Source organism: Pinus tabuliformis, chromosome 7 (genome assembly GCF_031772625.1).
Source record: "Pinus tabuliformis cultivar Carrire ecotype Pingquan chromosome 7, CPIR1, whole genome shotgun sequence".
Taxonomy (NCBI): Eukaryota; Viridiplantae; Streptophyta; class Pinopsida; order Pinales; family Pinaceae; genus Pinus; species Pinus tabuliformis.
The window spans coordinates 1,777,406,137-1,777,430,549 of NC_142293.1; the positions used below are offsets into that span (position 1 = coordinate 1,777,406,137).

The window sequence follows — 24,413 nt, forward strand, 5'->3', positions numbered from 1 at the left end:
TAGCAACTTCCATTTTATTTGGGTTTTATTTCGGGAGCAATGTTATTCTGTGTGGTAAAAATTTGAATATGTTGAAAATTATGATAGTAATTGTTATGAGATTAATCTTAATTTGTGTGGTAAAAATTTGAATAGAAGAAATGTTAGTTTGTGTGGTAAAAATTTGAATATGTTGAAAATTATGATAATAATTGTTATGAGCCTAAATCCGTAAGGAAATTTGAATATCTTGATATTGAAATAAGCCGTAAGGAAATTTGAATATCTTGATATTGAAATAATCCGTAGGGAAATTTAAATATCTTGATATTGAAATAAATATTGACCGCCATTATTGTTAAATTGTAGTCTTGCCGAGAACAGTCGTCCAAAATTACAGGTATTGCTCATAACAGTCGTCCAAAATTATGTCTTGCTCATAACAGTTCTCCAGAATTACCGATTCACCAATTACAGAAATACTAACCCAAATACTAATCCTACTCCAAACCCAAGGTTACATATTCACCCATTACAGAAATACTAACCCAAATACTAATCCTACTGCAAATCCAAAGTTGCATATTCACCAATTACCATTAAAAGAAATGCTAACCCTAACCCTAAATTACTCCAGAGCCCCCGGGCCAAAAGGGTGTAGCAAGATCGCGAGATCGGTGCATCAACTCCGGAATTGCTCAAACCCAGTGTTGTGTACAACGTCAACGACAAGATTGTTGCCAGGAAAATGGATATCGATATTGAGCTGTCCAGTGAAAATGGCAAGAAAACCCAAAGTCGGGTTTAAAAAGAAAACGCGTGAGAAAAGGTCGGATAGGAATTTTGTCGACATTCTCCCTCCCCAAATGCTCCCGACATGGGAAAATGGCAGAATCGAGAAAGCTTATATTGCAAAGAGACTGGATAGATTTATTCTCCATGCTAGTTTGATTGACAGTATGGGCATGCCATTCTCATCAATTGAGAATGTCTTCATTTCAGATCATAGACCGATCTTATTAGGCTGGAAGGAAAAGGGTTTCAGAAAAGGATATTCATTCAAATTCAACAGATCATTCCTGGAAGATCCGGCTTTTAACGACCTTATAAAAAAACATGGAATGAGATGGCGTCCTCTAATCCTTCTTCGCTTTTGATGACATTCAGAGACAAAATGGCTCATATGCGTAAGGTGGTAAAAGAGTGGCAATATGAGAAAAGGCAATCCAACAGAAAAGATCTCAGGAAAATTCAGAAGGCATTGGACAGTGCTTCGGAAGCGATGGCTGCTCATCATCTATCCTTCAAAATGAGGTGTCTCATAAAGGAGTTACAAAAGAAGAAAATAAAAATCTTAGAACAAGAGGAATCTTTTTGGAGGTTGAAAAGTAGGGCGATATGGTTAAAAGAAGGGGATAAGAACACAAAATTTTTCCATAATTTTGCAAATTCCAGGCGTGAAAAGAATTCCATATGGAAGATAAGAGATGGAAGAGGCGGTTTCCTATATTCTCAACAGGAAATATCAAATGAGGCAGTAAACTTTTTTGAAAAACAGTACCAAAGATCTGAAGAATGCAGGTTCCAGGACATTCTATGGGGCATTGAAGTGTTTCCTCAGATGTTCGATGAGGATACAAATGATAAAATCTTTCAGCCAGTCTCTGAGGAGGAATTGCTAAGAACTATGAAATCTTTTAAAAGAGATAAATGTCCAGGGCCGGACGGCTGGACAATAGAGTTCTTCATTCACTTTTTCGACCTCATCAAAGCTGATCTGTTAAGAATGGTAGAAGGTTCCAGGATTTCGGGCAGTATCAACCAGAAGACCTCTTCCACTAATATAGCGCTCATTCCGAAGAAAGAAAAGGCGGAGTCATTCATGGACTTTCGACCGATCTCTCTGTGTAATATTTCTTACAAAATTATTGCAAAAGTTATTGCAGAAAGAATTAAAGCAACTCTGTCCAAATTCTTAACTAAAGATCAGCACGGTTTTTTACAAGGGAGAAACATTCTGGACGCGGTGGCAAGTACACAGGAAGGTCTTTTTGCTATTCACTCCAAAAAAAGGGATGCAATCATTCTCAAGATCGACCTTCGCAAGGCGTACGACTGCCTCGACTGGGGATTCATAAGGTGTTTACTTGCAAAGGTTGGCTTAAGAGCTAGCATGACAAACTGGATCATGGCATGCGTAGAGAAGGTGAATTATGCGGTGATCATAAACGGGATCCCATCTTCCTTTTTCCTTGCCTCCAGAGGACTTCGTCAAGGCTGTCCCTTATCCCCGCTTTTATTCATACTGGCTATGAATTCTCTCAGTCTCCATATCAACAAGGCCGTAAAGGAAAATAGGTGTCATCCGCTAAAAATTTGCAGGAGCATTTCGATCTCTCATAATCTATTTGTTGATGATATTATAATGTTTGGAATTCTGTGCAGACTCACATGGTTATGTTTCTATGAAATTCTTAAAAATTTTCAAAGGGAAACAGGTCTTCAGATAAACAATGCTAAGTCAGTCATCTATCACAATGATATCTGCCAGGATGAGGTTGATTGGTTATCGGCTCTCTTTGGAATTAAGGCACAAACTATCAGTCTCGGAATTAAATATTTGGGCTTTCAGTTAAAAGCATCTGGTTACACAAAGGCGGACTGGCAGTGGATCACAGATAGATACTACAAGAGGATATCGGCTTGGGAGTATAGATGTCTTACTCTAGCAGGAAGAGTGATCCTCGCTCAATCGGTGTTAAACCAACTTGCAGTTTATTGGGCTCATTTATATTTCCTTCCAGCGAGCATAATACAGTCAATGAATAAGCTTACTGCAAATTTTATTTGGGGCGGACAAGCGGGAAAAAAGAAATATCACCTCTCAAAATTGTCCAATATCTCTATGCCGAAGAGCAGGGGAGGCTGGGGTCTTTTAGACTTGAGGAATTTCGGAAAGGCACTGCTTTGTAAAACCCTGTGGAGAGGGATTTATGAAGATGGTCCTTGGAGCAACATAATACGAAAGAAATACTTGGGCATGAAGGACCTATCATTCTGGTTCAGAAAAGAAAGGATCGGATCTTCAATAGGCTCTCCAATATGGTTAAGCCTCCGAAAGATCGAAAGCTATTTCCTGAAAAATTTAATCTGGCGATTCCAATCCGGCAAAAGGATCCTCATTGGGAGAGATCAATTTATGAGTGGCGCTGAGGTGATCGATGTACCTGATCCTTTATTGATTTTTCTTCACAGGAAAGGTTTTTTTTATTGGGACAGCCTAATCGCAGGTTGGCAGGGTCCGATCCCTCTCTGGAAGGAAGCAGGAAGTCTGGGGATGCCGGTTGATATTGCTCTTCAATGGGACCATATCAGAACTCGACTCAGAAATTGTGGCATTTTTCGCTCGGCGGAACAGGACTGCCTCATGTGGAGAAACTCGAAAGGGATGTCCTCCATTCGTGTAAAAGATGTTTACCAAGATTTGAGTGGCCTAAAGCAGTCTCAGCTCAGCCCTTCATTCCCACCCATCTTTTGGAAATCTGGCTGCCCTACAAAAATGATATTATTCTCATGGTTGTCTTTCCACAATAGAAATCTTTCTTGGGAAAACTTAAGGAAGCGAGGATGGCAGGGTCCTGGCTTTTGTCCTATCTGCAGGTCAGCAGAGGAAAACAACTTTCACCTTTTTCTAAATTGCAATAAATCTCAGCAACTTTGGAAATCATTGGAGGACTGCTATGGAATCCAGCATATGTCCCACGCTTCAATTATGGAAGCGTTTCTATGGTGCAGTAATCAAAAGGAGTCATGGAGATCAGTTTTCATTATCACTTTTTGGAGTATCTGGAAGTGGCGCAACAGTTTTATTTTCAATGACAATTCATCCCCTTTTCTGGAAATTTTCTCCATCATTATTTCTATCTATGAAACAATCCCGTAGAGACCTACCAAGCAGTTGAATCAGAATTGTAATGAGCTCCCACAGAAGCTTTCATCTATGCCAAGGGCTTTTTTCGATGGAGCTGAACAGAATGGATCTTGTGGCTGTGGGGTTCTCATTTTGGCAAATGAAAATAGTCATTTTCTCATTCACTGGAATGGGGGGAGGGGCTCCAACAGTAAAGCTGAGGTGATGGCCCTTGCTGGCCTTCTAAACTTCTGTCTCTTTCTTAATCTTCAGGATGTCTCCATTTTTGGAGATTCGAAGGTTATGGTGGATTATGTTCTTGGTAAGAATAACATTCTCAAGCCTCAGCTTGTAGGTTGGTTAGACAGGATCAAATTCTTGTGGAATAGATCAGAGGGAGTCTCTATTCATCACATCAACAGGGCACTCAATCAGCAGGCAGATGTTTTATCAAAAAAGGGCCTTCAGGCGGTTCCAGGTTTATGGTTTTTGCAGGTTGCTCATGAAGGGAAAATCTTCTCCATACAGGATTTTTTTCCTCCCGACTTTTAACTCTTCCTTTGCATCTATTTTGGTCTTCTCATTTCCCTTTTGGTCTTTCTTCCTATCAGTTCTGTTGTCTCTCCAGATGATGCTGGTCTTAGGTTCCTATATGATGTTGTTCATCGTTTCCTATATGATGTTGTTTCTTCGTTTCAGTGGCCGCAGGATTCTCCAGACTCCTATATCTTTTGAAGATTTTGATGATGGTTGTCAGTATGGTTTTTTCTGGAAGACTTTGATGATGGCTGATTGTATGGCTCTTTTGTGATGGTTTTGTGGCAAGATCTCTCCTTGATTTTGCTTAGATAGATCTATATGAGACATATATACTCTCATGTCTTTGTCCATATATGCTATGTTTATATTTCTTATATAAATCCAATTGCGCTTTTTCATCCTGAAAAAAACAAAGTAATGTTGAATGATTTGGGTGAAATAGTGAACGCTATCAATGAAAGAATGGAGGTTATTTCTCTTCTATATCAACTGCAAATATATCCCCTGTTCAACAGATATCTTGTAAACTGTCAGCTAAGGGTAAATAAGGGCAAATTCGCACTGAAGTAATGCAGCCCCTGAGCAATTTTTTTTTTACTTCTTAACCCGAAAGCCTAAAACACTAGCATACCCGAACCCTATTTTCGTTTATATTTTAATGGTTATGCTTAGCATGGCCATGCATTTTACGCCTTTTTAAAGAACCTAAAACCACAAAATCCTAAAGCCCCATTTCATTCTTCATTGTTTAGGGCACAAAATCCTAAAGCCCCGTTTCATTCTTCATTGTTTAGGGTTGTTCATTCTTGCTTAGAAGTAAAACAGAGATGAAACACTGGTGAAACCCTAGAGCGAGTCAAGTCATAACATAACATAACACTGATCGTGTGTTGTTCCTGTTGAGTCCCAAACTTGCATCTTTCCTATACACCTTTCTAGACTTTTTCCATTTACCTGGACCTCCTAAGCTGTCAACATCATTGCATATTAGTTTAAAAGAGCATATAAAGTGGTTTCCTAACTATGTTTTGTGTCTGCTGTTTGAATTAGATTTTTGCTCATTGAGCTGCAGAATCTTGCCACTTTCCGCAGCCAGTTCAACTTTCCGCAGCCTTTTTGTTAAAGTCTATATTGCAGGTGTCTTCAGGCAAATCAAGCCACATGGGCAAGTTGGAAATGACGTGGACATGGACCGAGTCCTATTGGCTCAGTCAAATTCACCAAAGAAGGTCGTGGTCAAAGGTAGTCAAGCGGTGGTCAACATAAGAGTCCTACGGTGACAGAACTCTGTTTTTCACCACGTGAACACTTGCGTGGCCATTCCTAGATCTCAGGGGACATATCAACACCTGTGGACTGCTCCATAAGCCGAATCCAACAGCCACCCTCAATAGATTTAATCTTCACGGCAGCCATGATGCTAGATTCCTGGACATGGTTGTTCACATGTCTTTTATCTGCGCAGTTTTTAGGAAATTAGTTATGTAGTCCTCTGTTATAAATAATTCATTCCTATACGCATAGTAGCTAGCTTTTTGTAATGTAATTTTGACTATTAACGAGCCCACTGTGTCGTGACATTATTTTTGTGTTATGACTGCATTTTGAATACATGAGAAGACTCTGTTTATAAGCTCAATTCGTGGTTGATAGCTGATTGCCCGAGGTTGTGCAGAGGGCCCCTATACACACCGAGGTTTTGTTTATTGCTGTATAGTTTTATGCTTTATTTCTTCGCGTTTCTTATGCCATAATCATTCACTTGTATATATTGTACTTCTTATGGTATTAACATTTGATTTATGTCCATAATTTTTCATGCTTTATAATGTTGTTAACTGATCAGTGTCTTTGTTCCAAATTACAGTAGGCAGCCCGGGCATTTGCACATAGTTTTACAATGACTAATGACATGGAACCCTTCTTGTCCTTCTGCTGATTTATTTTTCTTAGTTTTAATTCCAGCACTATTTTATTTATTTCAGTTTTGTTCATTTGCTTTATTAGTTAGATTAGATATTAAATTACTCATGTCATTTTTAGTTACCTCCGAAAGCCATAGCGAGACTAATGGTGAGGGATTGAAGTATGAATGTGTAGTTAGATATTAGTTTATTTTTCTACAAGTTAGTTATTGAATTGCTCATGTCATTTTCAGTTACCTCCGAAAGCCATAGCGAGACTAATGGTGAGGGATTGAAGTATGAGTGTGTAGTTTGATATTAGTTTATTTTTCTGCAAGTTAGTTATTGAATTGCTCATGTCACTTTCAGTTACCTCCGAAAGCCATAGCGAGACTAATGGTGAGGGATTGGAGTATGAGTGTGTAGTTTGATATTAGTTTATTTTTCTGCAAATTAGATATCAGATTGCTCAAGTTGTTTATGATTACCTCCGAAAGCCATAGCGAGACTAATGGTGAGGGGTCAGAATATGAGTTGATGTAATTTGATTTTAACTTTACTTTGCTTGCAATTTTTAGATTTCTTTGAGTTCAGTTTCTTTTGTATTTAGACAGTAGCAAGGATAATGAGTTTCATGATCAATAGCTCACTGTTTGTTTAATTAGAATAGTTGCACATTTTCATTTTCTTTTAGGAATTAATTTCATCACTGCATGTTCTAAAACCTTTTTGAAAAATTTTGAAGTTGGAAATCATTTTAAAGGACATCATTGCCTTGAACATTTATATCCAAACTTGTCTTTTAGAATTTCCATCTCACATTAGGGAATCAACGAAGATAAACACAAAACCAAACTAAAAATCAAAAACGACAAAAAGAAAGAAATAGGTTATCTTGCACATATAGTGCGCCACACTTCAGCAGTTTACGACTCCCGGATTGACAATTAATATAGCAATTTAGGACACTATAAATTGACCAAACAGTTCCCAATCAACGCGTGTTGGGGTCTTCTATTCCTTGGATCTGCCATATGCAGAAATGTCATCTGATATCTTCGGCAATTCCCATAACAATTGTTTCTTCTTTTGTCTCTCCCATGATTTGGTTCTGTTTTTTATGATATTGAGTTTCTCAACTAGGGATCGCATCGCTGAGTCCATCTGTGGGCCTTTTAACTCTTCCCATGTTGTTTTCACTAAATCATTATAATCCTTGTCCTCTAGCCATACTCTATTAAACTTAAAAGGAATACAACGCCTGATGTCCTCCAACCTCCATTGTAGAATGATGGGTAAATGATCAGATATATAAGTTCTATGCACCCAGGACCTTAAATTCCCCAAAAGTTCCACTACATTCTCCTGTACAAGGTATCTATCCAACCTCTTCCCAATATACTCATCACTCGATCTATGATTACTCTAGGTGGGCGAAAGCGGATATGGCCATATATCAACCAGGTGATGATCTACAAAGATTCCATATAATTGTTTTGCTAGAGGGTCATGTCGACAATGGACACCCTAGGATTCCTGAGCCAACAAGGTGGCGTTAAAATCCCCGGCCAATATCAACCCACTAATATTGAGAAGATTGTTGTTTTGTATCCGGTCCCAAAACAATGCGCGATTTTTACAAGGAGCATAAATGTTGAGAAGACGAAAATGGCATTGAGAACCTCTAAAATGGCTAGATAGCAATATTCCAACAATGAGACTTTAGGCATGAAAATCTGCCCAATACGGATCCCACATGGCTAGGAGTCCCTTGGATAGTCTAGTGGAGTCTATACTGACAAAGTGCCAAGAGGGGAAAATGTCCAGAAAATATGCAATAACACGAGATGCAGAAGAGAGAGTTTCATGTATGAATATGATAGAAGGTCGAATATGGTGGATTGTGTGCTAAAGATCCAACTGCTTGGAGCAATCCCCAACCCCCTCAAATTCAAATAAAATATTTTCATCATGGGGCATTCTGAGTGGGCATATGTTCTCTAAGGGCCTGTGGATCAATAAAGGATAAATTGGAAACATCAAGTAAACCAACGGAATCATCAAATAGGGGTTCCTGGGAAGCATATATGCCCTTACAGTGTTGACTCCCCTTTTTCTCAATCTTCTTGACAGTGATATTTTTGGTAGAATCTGGACTGATAAAAGGAGATGAGGGGGGGACCTTTCCTTTGTGAATGGTCAGAGCCTTCAGTTTCAGAGCCAGATACAGGAGGAGGAAATTAGTGTCACTACCAACAAAATTACGTGGGGAAGAAACAATGACCAACTCATCAAGGGGTCGAGATGGTGGTGGAGAAGTCGATTCCAGAGGGGGGATAGAGGGCAAGATCACCAATGCCAGTGAGAGATTGGGGCCCTCATTTAGGATGGTAGGAGGACCCAAATGAGGAGGAGTAAAAATAGCCAGATGGGGCAGGTCAGCATGAGGGTCACCATATACAACAACATGCACTAAGGGGGGTGAGCGACAACGTGCGTCTGAAGCAACCGGTGAGTCCACATGAGGTGGGGAAGGAGCAGATGTGAGGGAATGCGAAGAAGAAAAATTGAGATGCAAAGGAGTAATATGAGACAAAGAAATACCTTTTAGGGATGTCCCCGACGAGCAAGCTTCTCGATAGTGTAAATCCTTAGAAAACGCCATGTGAGGCTTCAAACCAGCATTTTGAATTCTGCTCTTGTATGGATATCGGTTTAGTAGGTGTCCAGTGCGATGGCAGAAAAGGCATCTGAACGGAATACCCCAGTAGTCTATCCGTTGGCGGAACCGTATCAGCCCCCATTCCAAATCCACATTCTCTAGGAGGCCACCTAAAAATCTAATCTCGACAAGAATCTAGGAAACATGTTTGTCCCGAGCTTCCATTATACCATGCTCCAGATAAATGAAGCACCGGATCGTGTTCCCAATCACAGTGAGTGCACTTATGGTCTAGAATTCCAGAGGGAGTCCTAACAGCTTAACCCACACAATGTCATTTTTTTGGGTATCAAGTAAGGGGTTGAAGCCAATATAACACCTGTGCAGTTGAAGGAAGCTTCTTCCCCTCACCCAGGGGGCTTTCAGAATTTTATCTGCATCATCCTTGTGCAGATAATGGAAACTAAACTATACATTCATTAAAATGATAAACTTCAGGTGTATCCCAGCATGGGAGTCTATGTCTTTTGCACCCAATCGTGCATATCCTTCTTAGAGGGATTTGCGAACATCCAACATCCTATAAGTGCTCGCTTCTACAAGGTTCCCACCCTATCCCACAGAACGTCGTATCCGAACCTCAACAACTTAGTCTCAAAGTTTGTCTTAATGGACCGGGTCTCCTTCCTCGTGCTCCTGTTGCGAGAAAAAGTGAAAATATGATCAGTGTGTTTTGGGTCGATATATTGTACGTTACCCTGAAATGCTTGTGTGCCGCCATTAGCATGAGACAGTCGAAAACCGTCTTCTGCCGAGAGACATTCCCCCTAGACCGTTCTGTGTCCACCGTGGCTTGAATGAACGCCTCATGTGCAACTACTTCAGGGTCAAGAAGGGCTAGTACATCATCCATATGTGCCCAACCAACCACCTTACCTTCTCTGAGAAATTAATAAATGTCAAGGCAGGCGCACTATAAATAGGAAATCAAGCAAATATCAACTCCGTGTCAGAGATGATATCTCGTGGATGTAGAAAGGCTACAAAACAACATAAGAATTCCTCCCCTGCACGACAAATATAAATGAGCAAACATAACCTAAATAGTATGGTGACACAGGTCCTCGGGACCTCTGGTGCAAGCAAACCCACTATGTCCCCAGTACCTTCGGGTGCTCCTTCCAATATACCAATACCTCGATCCATTGAGGGAATTTAAGACACCTGCCAAAATTCCATAAATAGCACCATCACTCTGGAAAAGGGTTGAACAAGGATCGAGTAAAGATGATTACTCCCAAAGTGGATTGATCCAGAGGATGTAAGAAAATCCTGGAAAGTTTCTCGAAAGTGGGGAAGAGGCTCCCAGAAGAAAAAAATCCTAATGGATGGAGGAAGTGAGTTCTGTCGCCTAGAAAAAACACGCACCAGAAACTAGAAACACCCCCGAAGAACATAGGATGCATACAAAACTAGAGAAATTATGCGATTGAAAGCCATAGGTGATCAATAATTCCAAAAGATATCTGAGCAAAGGGGCTAAACCTACTCCATGATATAACCTTCCGTCACCAAAATACTGAGGTCACCATATCAACAGAGAGTGAACATAAAACCAGCTCAATGAAACTGATATATCACCTTATCTGCCAAATTTCAACGACCTCCCATGAAATCAGATCCTAGACCCACACATACCTACTAGTTCCAAGTAAGAAAAACCACGTCTCTATAAAATATCAAGTGCAATAAGCACATAGTCCACAGATTCTAAATGAGCACAAACCGCAGCTTCACCAACAACAACCACATGGCAATCTAATACTACCACCTCTGCCACACCATGGTACACTTATTCCACATAGATTCCAATCATAAAAAAAAGGATGCGAACTTTTCGCGGAGGGAGAGGGGGGCACGGACAAGACAACCGAAATGAGCGAATGATTCAGGGCAATAGTTGTCATAGAATACTCTAGAGATGAGGATTGAGAATGGATGTTTATATGAATATATCAACTAGGAGTCATAGTTCTTTTTGTTATACCTATTAAATTACTCATGTAGTGAGCGTATTTCTTTTTCAATCTACAAGTTCCTAACTGTAAGGATTAAGTATGGAGATTTATATGAATATATCAACTAGGAGTCATAGTTATTTTTGTTATACCTATTAAATTACTCATGCACTAAGGCATATTGTTTTTTCAATCTCAATTTTTGTCAAAGTTACCTTGAGTGACAATTGATTCTTATTCGTATTTATGAGCCATGTACTTATATGGCTATGCTAACTTGAAACTTTCTAAATACTCGAAGTTTGGGATTTTCTTTTTTTATAACAAATTTGAGTTACTCTTAGAAATTGATGCCTATTCACACTTGCAATGCTAATTTCAAACTTCTCTAAATATTTAAATTTGGAAATATTTTTTCGACACTTTTTTTTTTATAATTTTGTCAAATATAATTAACCAACCTAGATCCATCTTAATTTTTTGTCAAATATAATTAACCAACCTAGATCCATCTTAAGTCTGGATCTACCATGTACCAAGAGGGATCAAATTCCTTTTCACTCTAAAAGAGGTTTGACTATATTTCACATGAATGTCATGGGTGGATACCATGGGTTACTTGGAACTCAAAAGCCACTGATTATTTAACCAAGTGAAGTTTACCTTAACTACCCAACAAAATTAGTAAAAATAATAATAATAACGTATAATTTTTATTTTTATTATATTAATTTGAAATTAATATTATTATTTCTATCTTATTTTGACTTTAATCAAAATGACATTACACTCTTAGGGTGGGGCTCCTTGGTTGAGTTGGACAGGCGTGCAAACTAATATTGATATGCCTAGTACAAATATTACTATGATCTTTGAAGTTGGTGAACCACATAAAAATAATAATAATTACATAAATTTATTATTAATGTTGTTATTTATTACTGCAGTTTGTTAGGATTTACCTTTGGTTTTTGGTTTTTAGAAGCCCAAAAGGCAGGATTAAAGAGGAATTTTATTTAAGTTGTAACTCCTTCTTCCCTAGCTCTTCTTGGCACCTCAGCGTGTATTTCAGGAGCTCAGTCTCCCTCTTTTTTCCAGATATATAATAGCAACGAATTATCAAAAAAAAAATATATATCTAAATAACATAATTTTTTTATAATACATTATATATATCCAACTTTATATTTATATTATTTAAATGTAAAAAGTATTATATAAATTTATCCCATAAATATTTTGAGGTAGACAAATGATAAAGATGAATAGTCTAATCCAATAAAACAAATAAATATAGTAAAAATGCAACTACAAAATAAAATAAAAAAGAAAATAAATAGTATTATATTCAAACAAGATAATGTTAAAAACCGACATAATAAAAAAATTGAAAAATCTAATGAGTAAATCAATAAAAAACTAAATGTTTAATTAAAAATACATAAATTAAAATAATAATAATAATCAAAACCTTTTAAAGAGCCAAAAAGAAAATGAAATAAGTACAATTAATTAAAAAAATAAAAAATAAAAATACTTTTGACCCATAAAAGAAAATGAAATAAGTACAATTAATTAAAAAAATAAAAAATAAAAATACTTTTGACCCATAAATTAAGAGAAACATTAAAAAAGTCAACAACAAACAGAAATAAATACAATTAATAAAAAAAATCAAAAATAAAAATAATTTTAACCCATAAATTAAAAGAGATATTAAAAAAGTGAGAGACAAAATGAAATAAATATAATCAATAAAAATAGTTTTAATCCATAAATTAAAGAGACATACAAAAAAATCATAAATTAAACAAGGGAAAAAGACTAAATAAATAAATTTACTAAGAATAAAAGAATTGAGGTTAAGAAAATATGAAAAAAAAAATTAAAAAAATATTATATAATTTTTTATTAATATATAAAATTTAAATAAAATTTAAGAGTTAATTTAACTGGTGGAATTCTTATTGCTAAATATTTAGCCAATTGAAAAGTCATAGGTCAAATATCCTTGACCCTCTTAAAATCAAAACCACCCAGTATCTATGAACCACCCTTATATATATATATAAAATTTAAATAAATATATAAATATTAAATTTATATAAATATAATTAAATAATATAACTCATTATAATTACACCAACAACTAAGTTATATTATTTATATAAATATAATTAATTATCAAATTACACAAACAACTCAGTTACTACTGTTGCAGGGGCAACTCATTGCTCAATAGAGAAGACGGGAAAGATTTATGTGAATGCATAAAATTCAAAGTTTAGATACGTGGCCGAACAACGAAGATTGTTAAACTTAGATTTCTCAGTCAATCAAGAGCACACTATACGGGCGGAGAGTCAATGGAGGCACCCGACCAGTCCAGCTCGACAATGAGGCACAGAGTCTGTTCTTCGATGATCCGCAGAAGGTTTAAGGCTGATCCAGAGGTTTCAAAATAATTAGAGCCCGTTCTCCTTTACTACCTCGCAACCCTTGCGCCTCCTAGGCTAAAAATAAACCCTAGCTAAGTGTTCGATATGCAGGTTTATGCAGAAGTCAAAGTCATCATTGAAAGTGCATAGGAATTCACCAGATAAAACAAATTTGTTCGATCTGTTTTGAAGTTCGATGAATTTCAACATTTCGTTAGGGAATTAAGAAACATCCGAACATTATATAATTTTGATGAGAAACATCTAATTGTAATTGTAATTGGACTAGTGTTGTTACATTCAAGTATGTGTTTTTTTAAAGAGGTTTTTATACGGGTAAAATATGTATGTCTTTGTAAATTTAGTAGTTAATTTAATAATCAAATCATTGAGTGGAGGTGGGTCCCTTGTCTCACAAACAATGAGATCTCATACACCAATTTGATGTCTGGCTTGGTATTGACCTTAAAATTAGATAATAATAATAATAATAAGTGAGCCTAATGGTTAAATCAGAGGGACTAAAGTATATATGCCTTTATAGACTTAGTAGATAGGGGTTAAAATATATATGCCTTCATAAACTTAGCAGATATTGTCAGTAGGTCTCTTGTCCTACAAACAATGTAGTCTCATACACCAATTTGGTGTTTGGCTTGGTAGTGACCTAATACTAATAATAAGTGGGCCTAATGATTAAACCAAAAATTAAAATATGTATGCCTTCGTGGATTTAACCAGTACTACCATTAACCACGACCTTCTTCACCATAAACTTAACAAATACTTCCATTAACCACAACATTCTCGACCATAGACTTCACAGATACTTTCATTAACCACGACCTTCTCGATCTTGACTCAGCTGCAAAAAAACACCTTCTCGACCATAGACTTAGCAGATACTTTCATTGACCACAACCTTCTCGACCTTGACTCAGCTGCAAAAAAAACAGAAATTAAGACCAAATCCTCCCTATAAGAGGCAAGAAAACAGAGTTCCTCCCACAAGAACAGAGAAAAACTGTGAAGATGCCATCGATATCAGAACAGAAGGGTCGGAAACAGAGCTCCCGCTAGAGCAAAAATGACCCCGAGCTGATGATTGAACCATTGACCAGCTGCCAAACAAATCTGCCCCGGCAGAATAGAGGCACGACTGTTAGAAAGTTGGTCAGCCAATGCATTCTGCTCCCTGAAGACGAGGCAGAAGAAAATGGAGTTGAACAAATTGACTCAGCTGTCGATTCCCTTAGAATTAATTACTGCGAGTACAGATGCCACAAAGAAGACCCTTTCAGAAAATTTGTACTGGGGGTCATGCAAACCCTTCAACCATTCGGGGCCGACGACTATAATCCCCTGAATTACCGAAACCGAAAGAAGAAACTCCAAGAGACTCCATCCCGCACACGAAAATTTGCAGCAGAAGGTTGCCGAATATTCGAGGCAGAGAACTGGGTAGGGCAGCGATACACTTCCAAATCCGAGGAGAGCAGTTGTGACATCAACACTCCGGGGATTCGAACCGGAGACCCTTCCTCGATCTTATGAAATCTGTTTTCAGAACAAGTTATAATGCCAACTCTAATCTAGTTAACTCTAATTTCGTCAGAGGACAATAGGTAGCAACTTCCATTTTATATGGGTTTTATTTCGGGAGCAATGTTAGTCTGTGTGGTAAAAATTTGAATAAGAGAAATGTTAGTCTGTGTGGTAAAAATTTGAATATGTTGAAAATTATGATAGTAATGAGATTAATGTTAATTTGTGTGGTAAAAATTTGAATAGGAAAAATGTTAGTTTGTGTGGTAAAAATTTGAATATGTTGAAAATTATGACAGTAATTTTTATGAGCCTAAAGCTGTATGGAAATTTGAATATCTTGATATTAAAATAAGCGATAGGGAAATTTAAATATCTTGATATTGAAATAAATATTGACCACCATTGTTGTTAAATTGTAGTCTTGCCCAGAACAGGTATTGCTCATAACAGTCCTCCAAAATTACGTCTTGCTCATAACAGTCCTCCAGAATTACCGATTCACCAATTACAGAAATACTAACCCAAATACTAATCCTACTCCAAATCCAAGGTTACATATTCACCCATTACAGAAATACTAACCGAAATACTAATCCTACTGTCACCAATTACCATTAAAAGAAATGCTAACCCTAACCCTAAATTACTCCAGAGCCCCCGGGCCAAAAGGGTGCAGCAAGATCGCGAGGTCGGTGCATCAACTCCGGAATTGCTCAAACCCAGTGTTGCGTACAACGTCAACGACAAGATTGTTGCCAGGAAAATGGATATCGATATTGAGCTGTCCAGTGAAAATGGCAAGAAAACCCAAAGTCGGGTTTAAAAAGAAAACGCGTGAGAAAAGGTCGGATAGTGTTGCCGTGGATAACAAAGTAATGTTGAATGATTTGGGTGAAATAGTGAACGCTATCAATGAAAGAATGGAGGTTATTTCTCTTCTATATCAACTGCAAATATATCCCCTGTTCAACAGATATCTTGTAAACTGTCAGCTAAGGGCAAATTCGCACTGAAGTAATGCAGCCCCTGAGCAAATTTTTTTTTACTTCTTAACCCGAAAGCCTAAAACACTAGCATACCCGAACCCTATTTTAGTTTATATTTTAAAGGTTATGCTTTAGCATGGCCGTGCATTTTACGCCTTTTTAAAGAACCTAAAACCACAAAATCCTAAAGCCCCAATTCATTCGTCATTGTTTAGGGTTGTTCATTCTTGCTTAGAGGTAAAACAGAGATGAAACACTGGTGAAACCCTAGAGCTAGTCAAGTCATAACATAACATAACACTGATCGTGTGTTCTCTAGGTGGTCTTGGCGTTGGCAAACCTTTTTGACTGGCTGAGCAAATTCTTCTCATTAACAAACATGGAATCTCAGAGTCGTGTATTGTTTTGGTTGGACTGTGTGGCCAGCTATGGCGGCACTCCCTTCTTTCCCTTACAACCCAGCCAATGTGATGCCTCAACCAGCCTTCATATTGCTGAGATTGTTCTGATCTGGAGTAAGTCAATTGGGAAGAAGCTGGGGGCTCTCAGCACATGGTATTCAAATTAGCAGGTGCTTATAATAGTGTAATTGTTTTCTATAGTAGCAGTTCAGAATCTATGTGGGAGTTTGGCGGATCAAAAGTTCAGATTGATGTCTCCTTTCCCGTACTATCATGTTAATCAAATCCCTTTCTATAGAAATTATAGAAGTTATCAAGAGAACATGGAAGTTCACAACATCAAATTGATTTCTCACTTTCTTGGTCTCACGTCTCTGGTGCAGGGATACAAATGTGACATTTGAAACAGATTAGACAATTTTTTAGAAAATCAAGGTATAGTACAACTATGTCTCAGCGAGACAGTTGAATTGTACTCTTTGATTTTCTGTCAAGTTTCATCCAATCCTCCATTGACAAGCCAATCGAAGGTGTTTTGGAATGTAGAATGATCCATTTTTCTCAGTCCACAAGGAGTTCTACCACTGTAAACTTCCAAAGGTCAAAATTCTGGCAGTTAAATTTTTCTATCACAATTCTTAGATCAATTGAAGTTTTGTCTTCAGACTTTGACTCGAATAGGCTTATCTCACATCTAATCAAGAATGACATTCTGGAATTGATCTAGGTTCAAGATATACAACCTTTGATTGTAGAGACATCTTTCTGAAACCAAAATGAGCTCTAATACCAAATGTTCAACTTAAGTCACCACAGAGTCCAATATAAAGTTGACTAGATACATAAATTCGACTAGAAGCTCAATTAACATAAACTTTTAAATGCACACGAGAACTTAAAGAATAGAAAATAAACAATGGCATGACACCATAAAGATTTGCATGACACACAAATATTTTACCATGGAACTTCTAAGTGGGAAAGAAAATCAACCTTCAAGCTTCACCACTCCTATATTCTTGATTGAATATTACAACCAAATTACAATGAATGTCAACCTTCATCCACTCTTAAGACCAATACACTCATACATCACCTTATTTGAGTTATGAATATTTATCAGCCTTATTTTATGCTCTATTTATGGGCACAAAAAACCCTAATTCATAGCTTTTTGATTCAGTGTTGGTGGCTAAAGATCATTGGCCATGATCCCAAGAATTTTGGGATTCCTAACCATCTTTTGACTCATTCTGACTGTAGTCACTTTCCTTTGACCATTACTCTAACTTGATTATGTGCATATAGTTGATTGTGATCCATTCGACTCATTCTAACTGTAATCAATTTCCTTTGACCACTACTCTAACTTGATTATGTGCATATAGTTGATTGTGATCCCTTCGACTGCTCCATTCAATTATCAACTTTCGTCAGTCGCTAAACTGCTTATTGACTAATGTAACTGATTTTGACTTGACCATTGGCCTATCAACTCCACTGTCGACTTGTCTTCTCATCAACATGACTTCAACCATCTCGTTAACTTACTATCCCTAGTGAATTATTCTCGACTAGAATTTTCAATGTTCATTCCTAGTTGTCTTACCTAACCAGTTAAGCTAAGCTCCAACTAACTGAGATTACATGCAAAAAGTACAACACCTCAACACCTTTCTTTTGGTTGAGCCTAGGGTCTCAACAAATTCTAGATGCCTCTAAGCTATCTAGCATAGCAATATTGAAATATGTTTGTTGCTCTAAAATCCCTCGATGATTTCCTTGCCCATTGCTTATCATGCTTGCCTAGCATGCATTGATTTGTTACCCCAATTGCTAAGCTAAGTTCCAGATCTCCTCTCCAAGTATTTGACATGCAAAATTTAATTTTAGAGAGCACAAAATACACCAATATTGATCCAATCCATGTTTGGCACTTTTCCGAGCATAATTTGGCACCCAAATTTTAGTTAAATTGCTTAGAATGTTTTATCCAACATTCCACTAGGGTTTAGTAATATTACACTCGTGATTTTCACTGCTTCAAGTACTCATGCCCCTCTGTGTATGGCTCTCTATGCGCAAATAATTCTTTCACGCCCCTTTTTACATTCATGGGTCTTTTCCCCTTTCAAAATTTTCCATTTCATTGCAATCTATTGATATACAACTTCCATGTATACCTTAGTCTTTTAGGTAACCTATGGTCAACTTCAAATTCCAAGGAATGTATTCAACCAATTCCTTCTATTAATTTTTGAAGCAACATTTTAGTCATCACCCCATCTTCTAGAATCATGAGGGTGATCATTACAAATACTTGATCATTCACAATTGTGAGTAACTTCTTGGACAAAGGGAAAATACTCATAAATTCAAATTCAAATTTCATGGCAAGGTTATATGAAAAGACAATTTTTGCAACCCCCTCATCATATTCCTCTCATGGTATCATAGTCCATATTGGTGCTTGCATTCCCAATTTGTTGCATACATATTGTTCTTAGTTTAACTAGTTTGATGTTTACAATGTGCCAATCTAGGAAATAACAACATAATTAATTACATTTTTAACTCGGGTGAAAGTGGGGATGTTACACCTTTGCTTGGCCTCAAAGAAGGAAATTGTTGAGCCACATATCAAGATTGAGAAAGACATTACCATCACACAACTCATTATCCAACAGACAAAAAGTACATTCAAACCTAACTGAATGAGCATCATTTTTCAATAGAGTTGGCTAACTCTATCACATGCCTTGGAGAGATCTAGCTTAATAACCTCTTTGCCTTGATAGGGTGTACACCTTCTTGACCCAGCCCTTTTGCCTTATGAATTTGTTCTTCATACTAAAACCCAAATTGTTCAAAGGAAATAAACTTAGAAATAAAACTCTTAACTCTCATGGAAATAATCTTGGTTGTGATTTTATAAATATAATTGCATAAAGATGCGTGTTGAAACTCAAATTATTTAGGATCGTCATATTTGGGGATGAGAGAAATGAATGTAGAATTGAAGGCATCCAATAGTTTATGTAAAATCATCAACTCTTCAACCACCCCCGTCAAATCCCACTCAATGAACTCACACAAGTCCATGAAACACCAACCCATAGGCCACCCATCAAAACCTAAATGTTGTCTTTCCGAAAAAAATAGAGTATGACATGAAGCTCCTCTATAAAATTTTCCTCTAAAAACCTAAAATTGTCCTCCTCATTAATAAAACTTGGAAAAATAGAGAGCCATTTTGATCACCTCAACCAAAGTCTCCTACTTATAATTCCCACTAAAATGCTCAAAGTCTACATAGGCAATATCGCAAAAAATTGAAACCATGTTTCCATTAGATGAGATATCTTCCAAATAATGTTGGTATTTTTCACATGAATAGTGTATTAATGCAAATAAGTTGTATTGTCATATCCTTTTTTTTGTTTTGTAAATCAAAGTTGTTTCAAAATGTAGGTAATCTCACCCTAACCAGGTTTGTTGACTACTGCGATCAACATATGACAAGAAAATGAAAGAAAAACTAGAGACACAGTCCACAACTTAGGAGGCCAAAAGCACTAGAAAACATATAAAACAATTAAAATACTCGTAACCATGCTCAATCATATGAAGTAATAGAAGCAGGATTGCCTGGAGTAGTCTCTAGAGGAGGAGGAGGGTAGACGAAGCACTGTACATGCTCTTCTAAGTGCGCCATCCATGACTCCAGATTCTCCACCTTCTCTGTTAGCAAATTCTGATTGTGCCATACCACCATGACTTGTTACCGAACATGAGACTAGAAGTAATGCATCTTTTTCAATGTAGCAATGATAACTACATATTACTCTCATCGCACCCTCTCTGAGGTTTCCAGGCAGTCTAGTATCGACTAGATCAAATCCTGACAGTGATCCAAAAAATAATGACGTTCTACCATTACTCCACGCCCAGGTCGTCTCACTTTCCCCTGGCTGCCTGCACCCCTTTGTCGCGTCCCCCCACCCCTTTTCGGAGTCTATGGGGTGCTCCCTCCATGACCAACTGACGAACCACTACGGTCACCATGATCCTCGGAAGCCGCACGACCCGCTTTTCTAGTAGTGTGGCCACCCGAACTGGATGAAATTCTCTTAGTCGAGGGGAGGGAACGAGGGTTGCGTGGCTTCGGACGCATCATAGAAAGCACATCAACACCAGGAAAAGGAGGAATGAGCAATAAATTACTAACCCACACCCGAATTATTACTATAGGGAAACTGCCCAACCGCACCAGAAAAACATTAACCAGTCCAACCAGGGAAGCTACTAGACACCAAGAACCCAGTCCAACGGTGAAAAAATTAATCACCAACTCACAAACTCCAGCCCCTCGCATATAGAACACGAACCAAAATCCATGAGAGCAGACACCTGACCACCATGAGAGACTGTTACGAATGCAGAACCCCAGGGGAGAGTCGTTCAAAAGAGGAAACTTGCTACCCTGCAGATACAGAGGAGAGCCAACAGCTCAAATACCCTACCCACAACAAATCTCATAGGTCAGACCAATTACTATGCGTCGAACCCTTATCCCTCTCAAAGAAGCCAGATGCCACACACGAGAAAATAAGCAACCAATTCAGTTACCCTGACACTGGGGAAGGGGCACCGACGACAGAAGCACCTCTAGTCCCAGGCAGGATTCCGAATGCAAAGGTTGACACTGTTATCCGAGATCAAGAGACGTCCAAAAAACCACCAAAATAACCAAGCCACATGCCATAACATAGGTGTGCCACCCTCCATATACCCTCGACGATCGCCTTCTCCCTCTCCCAACGAGGATGATGGGAAATTCACACACCCAACACTAACGTTATCCATACTAAGACCACTGTGAGAGGATGGGTAGGACAACCTCCACACCAACGATCAAGTGTCTGGCATCATCGTCCACGCGTAAGAGTGATTGTCATGTTTCTCACCCCATCGGGGAATTATCATCTCCTTTCTTGATCCAAAAGGCTCTACTATTTAGTATCCAAGTAGCTTCCTTCTACATTAGAATTTTAATAATCCTTCATTCTAAGTGTAGAATGCTAAGGTTGGATTCAATGGGGTTGGCATTTCTTGGGAGCTTAGAGCTTCTAATTTATATTCACCAAGTCCTATCATCCCTAATATTCATGTGCCCACTTAATAACAACATGTATGACCCTCTTCATATTCTTTCTTAAAATTAAGAGCAACTAACATATCCATGGATTGCTCATAAGGGGCTTAATTTTCTTGGACCAAAAGTTTATAAACTATTCATGTTCCAACCAAGAAGGATTAAACTTGAATGGACTTGGAGGCTTCCCCCCAAAGTATGTAATTCAAGAAAAATTGGATAACGGTTCAACTCACCACCTAATTTTACCATTGTCTAACCCTCACATCATTACCAATGAAGGCTCTAGACTATTGGAATCATGAATACCATTAGACCAAAACCCACAGGCATGGTTAGGCCAAAGTTAGGATTCACAAGAGATGGTTAGTCCATGTTGTGAAACACATGGGGAGCATTGAACCCAGTGTCCAATAATTCCCCCCCTAGTGCAAGTTGGGTGATTTTTGAACTTGATACCTATCACTATGATACCACTTGTTGGTATCACAATTCTCATTAGGCCAAAGTTGGTAGGAATTATTCTCCACTACAATTCCCAGAGTTAGGATCCACGAGAGGTGGTTGAACCTAATGACCTACACATACAAGAAAAACTTATCCAAATTTTTTGCAATCATGTCATTTTGTACTCTCTTATGTCAAACAACCCAACCTCTTCTAGCTTCATAGTTAATAAATATGTCAAGTAATTATTCTCAATCAAATGCCACCATACTTCACAAATCCCAAAAAAAAGTTTAGGTATCCCCCACTGATAATGTATTACTATCTTAGAATTAAATTTGAGGATATCTCCTCCCATGAAGGAACTCTCTCTAGGTAAGGTACATAATAAAAATAACTATTATTATAAGAAATATTTGATTTTATTACTAGCAACTAAAGAAGAAGAAGAAGCAGCTAGATTTGCATTACTGTGAAAAACATTAAATAGTATGTAGTGAAAGTTTGCATTGAAACATATTGATGCATTGTATTCATTTGTACGATGCAATGCATTTTGTACATGTTTATGCATAATGCATTTAAATCATTGTTGTGTAATGGTGCATGTTGATTTTTTTACACAATGTGCATTGTAATCATTGTTATACGGTAGTGAAATTATCTAAATAAACGTATTGTTGCATGTCCACTATATCAAAATTGGTATGAAAGAGTTTGTGATGCATACCAATGCACATTACATGTATGAAATTTTCAATGCTAATAAATTTAATAAGTTTATAGGGTCTCCTTACTACAACATTAATGTTTTTCCCTTCAATGATATTATTACAATCGCCATTCTCGTTACTTGTAATCATTACCATTACTAAGATTCAGTGATGAACTATGCACATGTGCTTAACCATATATAGATCATAGATGCTTTATAATATATAATATGTACTAATTGATGTTAAATATGGTGCAATAATGAATCTTATTATATAAAATGCACCAATGAACAACCTCCACTAAAAGCTTCAACCACCTATAATTTTTTAGTTGTGGTAAACATTTACTAAAACCTAGGTGTTATAGGCCATTTTGTCACATTTGGTCAATAGCCCTGTTAATTGGACCAATCAACATCATTTTATGCCTTGTCATCACCTTTACCCAACATACCCTGCTGCCTTAGTAGGCTGCATTCACTAGCAGGTTAACCTTCTTTGGACCTGCGCTGATCACCAACAGGTTGCCCCTTGTTGGGGGTGCGTTGATTCTAGAAATTCAAGAAAAATAAAAAGAATCCTAAAGCTTCCTCTTCTAGAAGTTTCCAAAGGTTGTTATAACCATTTACTTTGGATGAAAGTCTTGAATCCTATCCTACCTTGGAGATTTCACCCCTTATCCCTTGAGCTCATCCTCCCATCAATAGTAGATCTCAAGCCTAGATTGGTAAATGGATAAGAATTCCTAACCTACCATCTTCTTCTATATATTTATTACCATCCACAAGCTAGGGGTTGGATTTTGGAGATAGATTCTACCCTCATGTTGTTGTTGTGAGAGTCATTATTCCATGCATTAGGGTGAAATAGAGATACACTTTGTGACAAGGAAGGACAAGTCAACTTGGAGGAGATCTTCTACAAGATCAACTCTTATATTTGGTTGTAACTCTCTCCATTTCTATTAATACAAAGAGTTCATTGTTTTCCTATATGTGATGTTATGATTTCATGTATTTCAATACCATGTTGATCTATTGAATGAAGTGATTGGATGATACTACATAGATGTCATAGATCTTTGGCTTGTGTTGTCTGATTATGCAGGTTCTAATTATAACGATCAAAGCTAGGATTGGAGCATACAAGCTAAGAGAGGAATAAGGCTTACGACGGATTCCAGGTAGGCTTCATCTTGTTGTCCATTTACTTTAAGGAAAACATTGGTTTCTTTGCCTTTTTTTGTTCTAGACTAGGCCATCAAGTTTAGGGAAGATACTTTTGTCTGCAGTTGTAGATTCCATATAACAAATTGGCGACTCCACTAGGAATCGGTGTATTCCCTTGGTGGTTTCCTTGACCTTAGTGCTTATTTTATCTTTTGTTCAGACCTTCACTGTGTTAATCAATCAAGAATATACCTAGGAATACCTTTCATTGAGTTTCGATTGCAATTTTTGTGTTGGAACCTTGCATTCCCTGATCAATGCTCCCTTTGGTCTAGTGAAAGAGTGTTGCAACGCTCCTGAGCCTTATTTATGCCTAAATTACAAAGCACCAGTGCCCCTTTAACCCCTGCATTGGTCCCTGTTCATGCACAAAATTTCTTTTGTCTGATTTGCTCTTTGTCCATAATTGTTCCAGCTTCTCTTCCTTGAGTCCCTGAGTGTCTTGTGGTCTCTCAGAAGTCTCCATTTGGTTTTCTTTTG

At 37.5% G+C, this 24,413-nt stretch overlaps 1 protein-coding gene across 1 annotated transcript; it reads left to right on the top strand.

The window, feature by feature from the left end:
- Positions 1-1,105: 1,105 nt before the first annotated feature.
- LOC149255461 (uncharacterized) lies at positions 1,106-4,700 on the top strand. Its single transcript, XM_089455048.1, has 4 exons — positions 1,106-2,118; positions 2,425-3,193; positions 4,163-4,374; positions 4,589-4,700. Exons 1-4 carry the CDS (start codon positions 1,106-1,108, stop codon positions 4,698-4,700), a joined length of 2,106 nt encoding a protein of 701 aa, XP_089311174.1.
- The last annotated feature ends 19,713 nt before the right edge of the window (positions 4,701-24,413 follow it).